General features: G+C 44.6%; 1 protein-coding gene across 2 annotated transcripts in view; it reads left to right on the top strand.

Moving 5' to 3' along the window:
- Nucleotides 1-9,745, top strand: part of ISL2 (ISL LIM homeobox 2) — a 92,575-nt gene extending 82,830 nt beyond the window's left edge. Inside the window, exon 6 of one of the 2 annotated variants that reach the window (XM_069222026.1) lies at nt 8,925-9,745. In XM_069222026.1, coding sequence (XP_069078127.1) covers nt 8,925-9,041 — 117 coding nt within the window. In that variant the 3' untranslated portion in view covers nt 9,042-9,745. The remainder of the gene's footprint in view (nt 1-8,924) is intronic. The other variant, XM_069222027.1, reaches the window with a different exon arrangement.
- The last annotated feature ends 4,196 nt before the right edge of the window (nt 9,746-13,941 follow it).

Below are 13,941 nucleotides of genomic sequence, written 5' to 3'. Positions count from 1 at the left end.
TTACATACATGGGAGTAAATAATGGCATTACATTGCTTTATGCTGAATATACTTTCAAACTCACATCACTATGAACGATCATAGTGAGCAGAAAATATGCAAGAGCTTGTTGCAGAAGAATGGTGATCGCCATATTCCATTATATCCTATGGAAATCTTAATATGGCGGACAGAATATCCATCACGTTTGTGAGGTACTAACCGGTCTAACAAACTCTAAATCAGGACCTAACCGTAAATATTATGGTTTATAGTGTGTAAATGGAACACAGTAATAGATTATTTTACATTTTTCCCTTTATAGTTTTATGTTTACATTATTTATACAATAATGTAGTAATTAATATATATAAAAAGGATCTTATCATCCACCCATAAAGTTGTACATTTCCAGGTCCATTTTTTAGTGTCTTATTCTAACAAAAGTCCCTACTTTTTCGCACGTTTCGCCGCAGTAAGGGGAAACTCAGTCAGTCAGCCGTGCCGCTCATTAGGGAGCTCACCTAATGTCTATCCCATCAGCAGCTGGCGAGGTGCCATGCGACCTAGGGGCAATAGTTAGTATTATTATTTTTTTAATTTTACATTTTGAATGAAAGCACGCGGTTTGGCCGTATAAACAAGGGTGTTCAGGTGATGCTCGTGGCCACACATGGAGGAGGGGCGCTCGGCACTCCCTAACATACAGCGCTCCCGCAATTATGAGGCTTTCAGGGGATAATCAAAAAGGAATCCAGGGCGATGTTTAGTTAATATAATTGGGAGCGGAGACAGGAGTACGGTGTGCATAATTAAAGGCTCATTGTAAGAGCTCAGCTGTGATGTATGACTCCAATACATCATCCCGTGATATATATATGTGTTCGAGCCGCTCGATAGCAACTGGATCGCTGCCGAGACTGAGGAAAATGAAGTTCTGCAGGGGAGGGATGCTGAGTCCTCGGGTGTGCACAGCAGCGCGGTTCTGGGGAATTCAGAATTGCATTCAAGGGTTGTTTCCAGGCCAGGCCTATGCACCTAAGAGCTGCACCAGGCAGGCTGCAGCGTAGAGGATATGTCTACTGCAAGTCCTAACCACCCACGAGCAGCACCGTGGAGGGCTCTGCAGTGTGTTAGACTTCCACTGCCAATCCTGTGTGCCTAAGGGCTGCACTGAGCAGGAACCTGCATTGTGGGTTACACTTCTTATGCAAGCCCTAACCACCCAGGAGCAGCACCGTGGAGGGCTCTGCAGTGTGTTAGACTTCCACTGCCAATCCTGTGTGCCTAAGAGCTGCACTGAGCAGGAACCTGCATTGTGGGTTACACTTCTTATGCAAGCCCTAACCACCCAGGAGCAGCACCGTGGAGGGCTCTGCAGTGTGTTAGACTTCCACTGCCAATCCTGCGTGCCTAAGAGCTGCACTGAGCAGGAACCTGCATTGTGGGTTACACTTCTTATGCAAGTCCTAACCACCCAGGAGCAGCACCGTGGAGGGCTCTGCAGTGTGTTAGACTTCCACTGCCAATCCTGCGTGCCTAAGAGCTGCACTGAGCAGGAACCTGCATTGTGGGTTACACTTCTTATGCAAGTCCTAACCACCCAGGAGCAGCACCGTGGAGGGCTATGCAGTGTGTTAGACTTCCACTGCCAATCCTGCGTGCCTAAGAGCTGCACTGAGCAGGAACCTGCATTGTGGGTTACACTTCTTATGCAAGTCCTAACCACCCAGGAGCAGCACCGTGGAGGGCTCTGCAGTGTGTTAGACTTCTATTGCCAATCCTGTCCCTAAGAGCTGCACTGATCAGGAACCTGCATTGTGGGTTACACTTCTTATGCAAGTCCTAACCACCCAGGAGCAGCACCGTGGAGGGCTCTGCAGTGTGTTAGACTTCTATTGCCAATCCTGTGTGCCTAAGAGCTGCACTGAGCAGGAACCTGCATTGTGGGTTCACTTCTTATGCAAGCCCTAACCACCCAGGAGCAGCACCGTGGAGGGCTCTGCAGTGTGTTACACTGCTGCTACAGGTCATATGTCCCTACAAGCCCCACCAGGCACGCTGTGGATCATGCTTCACCTGCAAACCCTAACCATCCAAGAGCAGCACTGCCGAGGGCTCCGCAGTGTGTTTGTCTGCTTCTTCCAGTCCTAAGTTTCTAAGAGCTGCACCGGGCAGGAATCTGCATTGTGGGTTATACATCTATTGCAAGCTCTTACTATCCAAGAGCAGCACCGCAGACCGCTTTGCTGCCGGCTTCCTCCAGTCCTAAGTTTCTAAGAGTGGCATAGAGCAGGAATCTGCATTGTGGGTTAAACATCTGTGAGCCCTACCCACCAAAGAGCAACACCACAAAGGGCTCTGCAGTGTGGTAGACTGCTACTGCCAATCTTACGTGCCTAAGAGCTGCACCGTGCGGGAATCTGCATTGTAAGTTATACGTCTACTGCAAGCCCTTACCATCCAAGAGCAGCACCGCAGACCGCTCTGCAGCCGGCTTCTTCCAGTCCTAAGTTTCTAAGAGATGCATAGGGCAGGAATCTGCATTGGGGGTTATATGTCGACTGCGAGCCCCACCCACCCAAGAGCAGCACCACTGAGGGCTCTGCAGTGTGGTAGACAGCTTGTACCAATACCATGTGTCTAAGAGCTGCATAGGATAGGAATCTGCATTGTACGTTATACGTCTACTACAAGCCCTACCCACCCAAGAGCAGCACAGAGGAGGGCTCCGCTGTGTGCTAGACTGCTACTGTCAGTACTATGTGCCTAAAAGGTGCACCAGGCAGGATTCTGCAGTATAGGTTATACGTCTAGTGCAAGCCCTAACCACCAATAAGGGCTCTGCAGTGTTACACTGCTGTTGCAAATCCTTTATACTTAAGAGCTGCACCAGGCAGGATTCTGCAGTATAGGTTATACGTCTACTGCGAGCCCTACACACCCAACAGCAGCACCACTGAGGGCTCTGCAGTGTGGTAGACTGCTTCTTCCAATCCTGTATTGTGTGTTGAATGTCTACTGCAAGCCCTAACCACACAAGTGTAGCACCGCTGAGGGCTCTGCAGTGTTAGACTGTTGCTGCCAGTCCTAGGTGGCGAAGAGCTGCCCTGAGCCCTACATCTATCTGGAGAGAAAGGAACTGATTTTGACTGTTCACAAATAATAAGTTATTTTTGTCAATAAAAGAGCATAGCTCACTATTAGGACTTCTTATGCCTTAAATCAAGCACTTCCTGTCTCTCCTCAGTATGGGCCAGATGTATCAAAGCTTTTTGCATTCGCAAACGGTGCGAATGCCCGTTTGCGAATGCAAAAAGCTATTTCAGAATGTATAAAAAAAAGGCATTCTGAATGCAATTTCTAGGAATCGCTAAAATAGCGATTCCTTAAAATTGCGACCCTGTTTAGAGAGTCGCAAATTGCAAATATCTAAATAAGAAATCGCAAATAAGGAATCCTTATTTGCAATTTCTAAAGCACATGTATGAAGCAATTCCTTAATGCGAATTTGGCATTAAGGAATCGCTATTACCACCAAGTTGAACTTGGTGGTAACCATGTGCAAATTTTGAAAATGCATTTAAAATACATTTTTAAAATTTACATGTAAAGCACACATGCCCTTTTGGCATGTGTGCACCTTACATGTTGTTAAAAATTGTTTTGCGGTGCAGCAGAGGGGGCCTTAGGCCCCCAGCACTCTGGACTTTGCATTTCCCAAAATTGCGAATTCCAGTTAGGAATTAGCAATTTGGGACATGCAAAATATTCGCAAATATGGGCCGACAGGCCCATAGATGCGAATGGGGGCTGTATCACAATTTGCGATTCGGTAATAGCATTTGCGATTTTTAAGAAATCGCTATTACCGAATCGCAAATATGATACATTGCATTTTGCGAATCAGAAATAGCAATTTCTTAAAAATCGCTATTTCCGATTTGCAAAAGGCCTTTTTCATACATCTGGCCCTATGTTACTTACATTATTCGTGCAGACAATTCTATAGTGTTTCCTCTGCAGACTGTCAGTGTGCGGTTTAGGAGGTTCTCTTTGTGTTGAAGCTTTCAGTTGGTACTTACTGGTACACTCAGTCTGTCCACCAGCTTAACATCCTCCGGGCACCCTTAATTACATCCCAGCAGCAGCAGGTGAGATGGACTATTAATAGCGATGCCATAAAAGCATTTCTCACTTCTACGTCGCCATGTTACATGACATGGTGGACGGAAGATGAATCGGCAGCCATCTAACGCAGAATGGAAGGTTTACCTTCCTGTGTAAGCGGAGGACTAGGCCACAGCCACCCCTAGAACGACATGGCATTACAGAGAGCAATGCTATAGGCGGCAAGCGCCTAAACGCTAGTCTTATAGGAGATGTGGACTCTTGAATGGAATAAAAGAGGTTCCGTAGGGGGCCCGTTCTCTTAGAACAGCATTTATCACCAGTCCTATAGGACACACGTGCTCTTAAAATTGCTTTAGAGATAAAGTCCTACATCTGAGCTGTACTCCTACAATCATTATAAGCATTCGTTCTATAGGTTGGCATTAAACATCAGCGCCATAGGTTCTAGGTGTGCTTAAATAGGCACTAAAGCAGAAGTCCTACATCTGACCTGCACTCTCAGAATTACATTACAGCAGCCATGCTATATCTGGTCCGTACTATTAGAATTGGCATTGAAGCATCGGTCCTATAGGTGGCATGCACTCACAGAGTGACATGCACTCTTAGCATTTCAGAGTAGCAATGCAGCAGCCGTATCTATGCTCTGACCTCTTAGAATGGCATTATAGCATTGGTTCTGTAGGTGGCATGTAGTATTAAAAGAGTTGTATTTTTGAAATTACATTAAAGTGGCAGTCCACTGTCTAACCTGTAATCTCCGAACTTCAAAAAAGCACCCATTGCCTTTATCTAAATGGCCGGTGTGGCTAGAATTTGACCTTATCACAAGATGGCACTTTATAAAACATCAAAATGAGCACAATTAATAGAAGTCTTTCATTGGCTTGTTTCATAGAATAACACGAAACATCAATCCTATAAGCAATCTAAACCTGGGCAGCAATGCTTGTATTCATCGAACTTACTAGCAGTTCTGTAAGTGACTTGAACATTTACACGTACATGGACGCATACGTCCTGCATCAGGCCGGCACTTATGGACTGACGCTCAGTAGTAGTCACAGAGGGATCTGCACTTTTAGAATGACACCCGGCAGCGGTTCTGTATGTGGCAAGCACTTGTAGCATCACACTAAGAAACTTTCCAACAGGCGCTCTGCACTCTCACAATGGCACTAAGCTGCAACTCTGCAGGTGATCTGCACTCTTAGAGTGGCTCCAAGCTTCAGTTCTAATAGTGAATGGCACTAATGTGCAATTCTATAGGTACATTTGTAAGATAGCACTAAGCAGCAGTTATATAAGTAGTCTGCACTCTCTGAACGGCACTACAGGAGAAACGTTAGCTCAGAATTACATTAAAGCAGTATTTTGTTATAGAAAGCTAAAGAGCTGAAGTTGGCAACTTGGCCTGTAGAGCTATTCAGCTTAGCACCCCTTTCACCCAATAATATATGCACTTTTAGGCAGTGCTCAGTTTGTAAATAAAAAAGGTGCTGGTGCCCAAAGCCCTCCTCTTAAACATGCGGCTGCTGCAAGTAAATGTGCGAACACTGAATACTGAGGCAGCGTAATCCTGAAGCTAGGGCCTCTGTAATCGATTGAGAGCCGCTCCCTGCCCTTTCAGCTCACTCCTGCAGCTGTTTTCCTGCTTTGTGACGCTTTTTAGTTTTTCTCTTCCTCCGTCTTTCCCATATGTGTCTTTTGCTCGCAGCAAATGCTTGGGGCAGAAGAATAAGCGCCGGCCCTCAAAAATAAGTGACACTGCTCTGCACCAGAAACAACAAGCACAAATTAAGCACTGTTTGTAGGGCATAAAGTTTTGCATTTACTGGTCTTCACACAATTCCAGCTCGCCACTGTGTGCTCCTAAGTGACAGGCTCATGGAAAGGCAGGGGCATCACCTGGTGTGATTGGTGTGTACAGGGGAGCCTCAGGAAGCCGAGAGGGCTTCAGGAATCATACAGCTGAACCCTCACCCAAGACTGCATTAGATCTTTGTATAATAGGTGATGTGTGGTAGTTATGTTCCCATTGGTGCTGCCACCGCTTGGATGCCCTGTGCTCCCTCAGGCTGTGGAGCAAGACCTATGGGAAGGGGTAGGGTAAACATTGCTCACTGCAGTACCTGATTTAGGTGCCCCTTCTCTTGGCTGGGGGATGTCATTCTGACGTGGGGAAGGCTTGAGATGCCCGAGTCCGCATCTGAATGTAAATAGAGACGGACGAGGAGGGTTGCTGTTCACGCGAGTGGTGCACACTATCTGTAATACCTGGGAGTCTGTGATCATCGGCTCCTAGTATGTGGGGCAGGATGGACTTGTGGGAGGCTGGGAAACTGGGATGCCATGTATCGGAGGGTTTCTGAGTGCAAGGATGATGGTGCGCACGTTAAACTGTGATGCACATTTTCTGTGCACCCAATGCCTTGCAGTGTTGGTAAACCTTGACAAACCCAGACAAATGCCATCTCTGTGAGCACTATTGTGCTTCAGGGACCAGTCCTGGTCGTGCATTTAGGTACTTTTGAGCAAGTGTCTAAAAAAATTAAAAGCACTGTTAGATTTTCTTTAGTCCGTTGCTTAACCTACCCTGAAATGAAGGCACAAGTGAAGAAAGAATAGTATATACACACCCCATTATGCTCAACGACCAGTCCTTTTTTCACATATATAGGAATTGTAATGGTAATTGCATTTATATAGAGCTTACTCCCACTGACGAGGCACTGAACTACTTTATCCCGGGCAGTACGCTGTTCCGGAACCTAAGGTTACTGGTTACTCCAGTGTTACTGGTTTTTGGGATTAAAGTTGTTCGCTCAAGCAAATTATTCCATGCATTCACTCCAGTTTCTTTGTAGTAAAGTATGAGTCTGGTGTTGTCATTAGTGAGTGGACAGGGAGGTATGTTTGTTCATGCAGATGTTTGGTGTATTAATAGATGAGCTAGAGGAACCTAAGTATTGTTAGGTTACAGGGATATGACTTTCAAAAAGGGAGAGCTTGTGATCTTTGAAATGAGTTGTGCTCAACTTGCAGAAATACAGTACTAGAGATTAAGGTAAACATGCAAGTGACTTAGAGAGAACTATACCCAGAGAGAAAAGGCTTGCAACGCATGGGAAAGGGAAATAAGGGTAATTTGAAGAAAAAAACGAGAGGCAACAATCAGAGATTTTTTTTTTTAGTAAAGATTAGGTTTTTTTATGCCTGATTTTGTGAATATAAAGGATGTAATTTAGGACAGCACACAATTTGAGAATGCAAGACTCTAAGCAGAAACAACATTCTTTGCACGTGGAGATTGTGCTTTATTCAGTATTTTTGATAGGCAGTAGAATCGGAGGAACAGTCTGTGTGGTGCTAGGCTACCTTTAGACCACCACTTCCGCAAGTTCAGCTGTTCAGCTCAGGTGCTGGAAGCTTTAAATAATGGCCGGAGATTGTGGAAATGCTGGAGTGGATGTCTTCTCAAGTTTGGCTCACTGTATTGTAAAGCAAAGTGGGATTCATTGTGGACTCCTATGGTTTGACATAGCACAAGATGGAGGTCGAGTACAGCTTTCCCAGACAGTACAAGTGTTTTGTCTACATTCCTGTAGCTAGATGGTGGAAATCCAGACACAGAAATTTAATGAAGATTTTGGTAGCAAGTGTCTGCTGATTAGACTTCCTAGCGCAGTGGTTCTTAGCCTATGGTCCAGGGACCCCACTGCAAAGGCTACTCATGGGGTAGGTGACTGCTTAGAAAATTAAGGGCCTGATTACAACTTTGGCGGAGGGGGTTAATCCGTCCCAAATGTGACGGATGTCCCACCCGCAGTATTACGAGTCCATTATATCCTATGGAACTCGTAATACGGTGGGCGGGATATCCGTCACATTTGGGACGGATTAACCCCCACCGCCAAAGTTGTAATCAGGCCCTAAATAATCTCAACATGTTAATAAGGTGTATATAAAGAAGCAAAATTGAAAACTGAAAAATTTAAAACGTTCTGTAAATGTGAAGGAATTTGAAATTGGGGCTAAACATTGTTAGTATCCCCAGATTGATTTGTGGGAGAAGTGCAAGGACATAAACAAAAATATAGTGTGGACGTTTAGTGGGCTAAATTAAATGTATTAAAGTTCTCACTTTCCCATTAAAATTTTTTTTTTTCCTAATTTGTTTGTTAATTAAGATATGTTATAATTTGGGTATTTTATATGAATGCTTGTTTCTGTATTTTTTGTTTTATTTTTTGATTGAGATCATAAAAAGTGTTTCAGCTGAAGTCCCCGGTTTCCAGGAATGACTCAGTGGGGGTAGCTGGATTCCAATAATGATTTATTGGGGGCCCCTGTGTTCCAGTAATGATAAAGTGGGGTTCACAGAAGTCAGAAGGTTAGAACCACTGTTCTAGATAGCACTGTCCTGATGTAAAATTTAGTGTGAAGGGGTGGAACTGCAGGTTCTGTTTTGCAAGGTGAAGGGGACCCTTTAGGTGACCCCTTGTCTTTTTGCCTCCGTTACTCACGTTTAGTTGGCTGATGACAGCCATTGTCTATGTATAGGTATCTCATGGGTGTGTGTGTGTGTATGTGATGAGATACAGTACAGGGGATGGATGCAGGCTACATGTAATACACCTGTGTTTGTGCTCTTTGATGTATCAGTGAGATTGGCACCAGCTATGGGGCCATGATTGATGTTGGGTGGGCTTCCTGTGGCGGTGGCTGGTAGTGGGCTGTCCTAGATGCCAGTAATGCAAGCTGTAGGGTTTCTCTACATTTACCCTGCATATCTTCTCTTTCCCCCATAGGTTTCCTTCTCTGAATCAGGCTCCATGGGGAATTCTTCAGGCAGTGATGTCACCTCCCTGTCCTCCCAGTTACCCGACACACCGAACAGCATGGTGCCCAGCCCAGTGGAGACGTGAGGGGTTTCCTGCCTAATCCCAAGGGGGTCTCCGCCCCCATTGGGCCCTGGACTCATCAGCATGTCTACCCCGCATGAGCAGGCCAAGCCCGGAACCCTCAGGCCATTCCAACTCTGAAAACTCTCCAGTTTTTGTGTTTTTTATTTAAAAAATGTGTCGTCTGCCAAAAAATGCACTTGAGATTTGAAGTGCTTTCTACCAGACAGGGAGACCGATCAAGAGTCCCTCTCTGAGGACAGAATGCTTTCAAGGTGAATGTGGATTTTCTGCATTCAAGCCAGAAATAACTCAGTATGATCGTTCATACTTTTTAAAAGAGAAAATAAAGGCTGGTAAAGGGACTTCCTAAATGTGGCCGGGCATCACCATTTCATCTCAGTATAATGTGCGTGCATCCCGTCCTCCATCACAGGACCCTGCCTTCAGCCATTCCATCCGGCTTGTGACATTTTTTGCATCAGACCATCTTGTATGTCCCTGTCTTTTTCTGTGATATGATGAGCATGATGCTGGAATATAAAAGGACACCAAGTGGTTTGATAAAACATTTTTTTTTTTTTTTTTTACATAAATTATCTTGTACGTGGAAGGGCGAGTGGTTGAGCCTTTAAAGAACAAACAAAAAGTAAGTTATTGCTATTTATTGTCAGAGCAGCAGTTCACAGTGGGATTAATATTTGATCTTAATAAAAAATAATAATATGCTTTCTGTGTCTCTTGTCAGATGTGGATAAAGGGGGGGGGGTGGGCCATGTTTGACTTGCATCCCTAAAACAGTGATCAGTGATAACTGGTCACTTATAAACACCAATACGTTAATCTTACATTCACACAGGAAGCCAAAACTGTATTGTTTCACTAGGCTTTTTGTCTGAGTACATGACTATAGCAGTCTTTACTGCTCTCAAACATATATTACACTTTTTGAGTGGAGCTTCGACTAAAAGCAAGTACCTGACTCTTTTGAGAAGCATTAACAAGCCTGTCTGTTTGTGATGGGAAGTGTTTGAATACAGCTGGGTGATTTGGTGTGGTTTGCCCGGCTGTCCTAGAAAGAAACTTCAAAAGTGAAGCAGTGTCTTGGATTATAACAGTGTGGAAGCTGGGAGTGGAATCTCTTTGCTGACCAAGCTGTACCCTCAAAGAAGAGTATAATGAAAAGGTGTTAGAAGATGAGGTTTACGTTGTAACTAGTGAACGTTATAGGCATACACAGCACAGTAGTACAAAGTTGATACTTTTGGAAAGAGATCAGTGCTTTTGTTGCATCTTTGAGAAAACCTATGTACACACATCTTCTTGAACAAAAAATGCAGTAAGTGGACAGTCGCGTACAAAGTCAGGGGGCCAATCCTGTTCGGCCAGCAAAATGTCATATATCTTGACTACACAATCCCAAAAGATGGCGTTTATAGTGCGCTCAATGTCCCCTTCCAATTGTAAAGTTACTGTATAAACTCTGTCGGGATCAGAGACACGCATATCTGCTGTTTCGACTTGTATGAAGTCATCAGTTGCTTTCACCTCCAGATGCTCTAGAAGATTCTGGCGAACTATTGTGACCTCTGCCGCGCTGTCTAACAGTGCTAGTGCCCATGTCTTGTTCTTCAAGAGAACTCTCTTCCTGTGTGGCATGTCTAACTGAGACTGCAGCCACTTTCTTCTTTTTAAACTGTTGTTTTTGTTGGATCGGTTTCTCTTCCTTCTTTACATAAACCTCCGATGAGCGTTGTGAATCCTGTCTTGGCTTCACGTACTCTGTTCTCCGCTCTGATCGCCCACCTCTCTCATTTCTCTTTTCCGTTGAGTCCTGAAAAGAACGAGATTGGGGTGTGTCAGTATATTGATATCTACCAGGGGTTTTCAAATTATCCCTATTTCTAAGATTATATTTTGACTGAGGGGTCTCCGGTCTCGGAGATTCTCCCCTTTCTTTTTTAGGTGTCTGTTGTTTTTTCTCCCAGCGCTTTTTATTACCCTCAGGTTGCTGTTGTTTAGTAGTATCTTTACTACCCTTACCCTGAAACTGTGGTTTCTGTGGTCTAGCCCCAAGGCTATCACGACCAATACTGGAATATGTTTCCGCTATTATTCTCGGCAGCTCCCGCTCCTGATCTAGTTGCGGGACGTCACAAAGACGCATACGCACCGCTAGCGCCACTGCCTCCCCTTTTAGATTACTCAATATAATGGAAGAAACCGTGGCAAAATTGCCCATCAGTTGCATCCCTAAATCTAAGGCTGGGGCAGCCCCATATTCATCTTGAATTTGCTTGAGAACTTCCGGTAAGTTGGCCAATGTCGGTGTACCGTGTGCTGTAGTGTAGAGCGCGGCAAACACCGTGCCCCATGTATTACAATTGTACACTGTGGGAACCATACCAAACGGTAAACACATCGTTAATATTCTATTTCTATCCTGAGGGCCCGTATGGAGAAATACTGCCTCCAACGTATTAATTTTTTGCGCCAGCCAAAACGGAGTCTCCTCTCGTTTAGCCGGTACTTTGCCCATAACAGATTGTACAGTGGCCAGATTGATACCCAGAGCTACTGCATGTTGTTGCGCTGGGGCAGCACACACTGGGGTTGTGTTTAGTGTCTGCATCACAAATTGTACTAAGCGTCTATATGTAGCCGTTAAGTCTGTGTATAAACGACGAACTTCAGCCACCGCCAAGTTAGCAACCGCTGGATGTGGTGTATATGTAGCCAATAAAAGCCAGGTAGGACCATCGTTACTAAGTGGACCTAGCCTAACAGGTGCTATGGTGTGGGGTAGGGCGCCATCAAGCCAATTATTATGTTCTTGATAAGATAGAGGTATTTCTAAATATGCATATGCCCTGTACTGTCCAGGGGCGTTCGCAAACGTGTAGTTGTGAAATGTGTTTGAATTCCCATCAACAGCTGGAAATGTGACCCAAGAATAAAAAAGTTCTGTTCTATAGGCTGCATGGGCGTCCACCACAAACGTGACTGGACCCCCCTGGTTTGTTAGACCATGGGCTAGCAAATGAACTGTTAACGGTTGTCGCATGTTAACTGCTATTTGTATTGCCTGGGGATTCGCCATTATGAAAACAGCTATAGTTCAGAGAAGGCACACCAATATTGGGGTTTTCCTTTCAGAGTTCAAGCTTGAACGACCAACCGCTATAATTAGGATCTACCTATATTGCGGTGGCGGAAGTCCTCAGTGCCACGGATGTCTCCGTTAACGGAACCGAGGAGTCAATATATATATGAGACCGAGAGAGTCAGCCGGACCTGAAAATTGAGCCAGACCAATCGTTGGCGGCGTCATGTCGTGTTGGCTCTCATTATCCTAAATGAAACTACTGGATTTCTAGGTAGCAGAGTAGTTCCTGGTGTGGGGGGACTAAGTGTGACCCACTAAGAAGGACCCCTGTCACCTTCAATCCGGTTTTGCTCTGGCTAACTAGCAGTGCCTCATCTCTCCCGAGGGGAAGGGATGATTGGGCAACCGAGCAAATGACATCTTTAGAACTTCTCAGGGAAGTCGTGGTCGCTCAGATCCCAACCAGCTCTCTCATTTACACTATGATCTCGTATACAAATGACAAAGGCAGTTTAAGTTTTATCGATTGATTTAATAAAACGACTGCATTTTAGATAATAAGGCGTGAGCCGCAATAACCAGAACCATACAACACAGTAGGATTTAAATAGTCACGAGGAGAGTGAAACATAAGAATAACGCTATCATAGTGTTAATAGATTACGTTCTCTCTAATTAAGTTCTATTTCGAGCACAGCATGTTAAGCTCTAAGCTTGCCTTTCAGATTCCCTGGGAAGACATCAACCCTCATACCTGAGCAAAGGCCTGTGATCTGGATCAGCATCTGCAACAGGGCAGTCAGTGTCTAGTTGTGGTTCTCTGGTCGGAATCTCCCTTTTACGTGTACTAGGACAAGGAAGTGTTTTTATAACTAACATGTCGATGTGGTAACAAAACGTCCCTACACAAGAATGTGTATTGTCTACGAACCAAAGACTAAACTCCTACCACGTCTATCGGCAATGTACCAGACTGTATCCTTGACTGAAGCACAGAGTGAGCGAGAATGTGTTATTGAGAACTCCGGTGCTGAAGTATGCTAAACAGTGTGATATAAAAAATAAAACAAGACCGTAGAACTGGCTATTGAAAAAATAACAGTACAAAGCTGAATAAAATGCATCTAGAGCAAAGTGCACAGAGGCCCGATGCTGCGAGCAAAGGAATAAAATGCATCCAGGGCAAAGTGCACAAAGGCCTAACGCCTGAAGCAAACGTGCAAAAGCTACATAAAAATGGCTACACTACACGACGTTATCAAGAGGAAATAGTGAAACAATTGAACGTGCAAAGGCAATTAGTAAACACCACTGCGTCTTTATGAGAGGCTAGGGCATCCAAACAAAGAACCCTTCCTGAACTAAAAGCCATAATTCGGCCATTAAAATGGTGGTGTGTATAAAAGATCATGCGCTGGCTTTTAATTGCATCTGCAGTGTGACAAAAAGACTACTTGACGTCCAACCAACAAAAAATCATGGAAACCCAAATGGGACAATTTAACCATCCTCAAATTGTCATTACTTTGATGGACAATCTTTCCAACCATGAAAGCAAAATGTCTGAAGAAAACTGGACCAAAGCTCACTCTCTCTCTGTACTTCTTCCTAATGTACTTTCTTGAAATACTGAGTACATGAGGTCTTCTGTGCAGCTAAAGATGTCTGTTGTCAGACTCAGAAAGACTCAGCCATCCTGTTGTGCCTCAATGCTGCGGTGTAGTGACAGCACTGAGGTGAAACCTATGAGGGTAAAGATGGAAAGGGGCATCTAGCGCATTGCAACCCGTTGCTACGCGAGCTGAAAAAAAGTGTAAC

Source organism: Pleurodeles waltl, chromosome 3_1 (genome assembly GCF_031143425.1).
Source record: "Pleurodeles waltl isolate 20211129_DDA chromosome 3_1, aPleWal1.hap1.20221129, whole genome shotgun sequence".
Lineage (NCBI taxonomy): Eukaryota > Metazoa > Chordata > Amphibia > Caudata > Salamandridae > Pleurodeles > Pleurodeles waltl.
The sequence above is the reverse complement of the archived record's forward strand: the minus strand, read 5'-3'. Positions and strand labels throughout refer to the sequence as shown.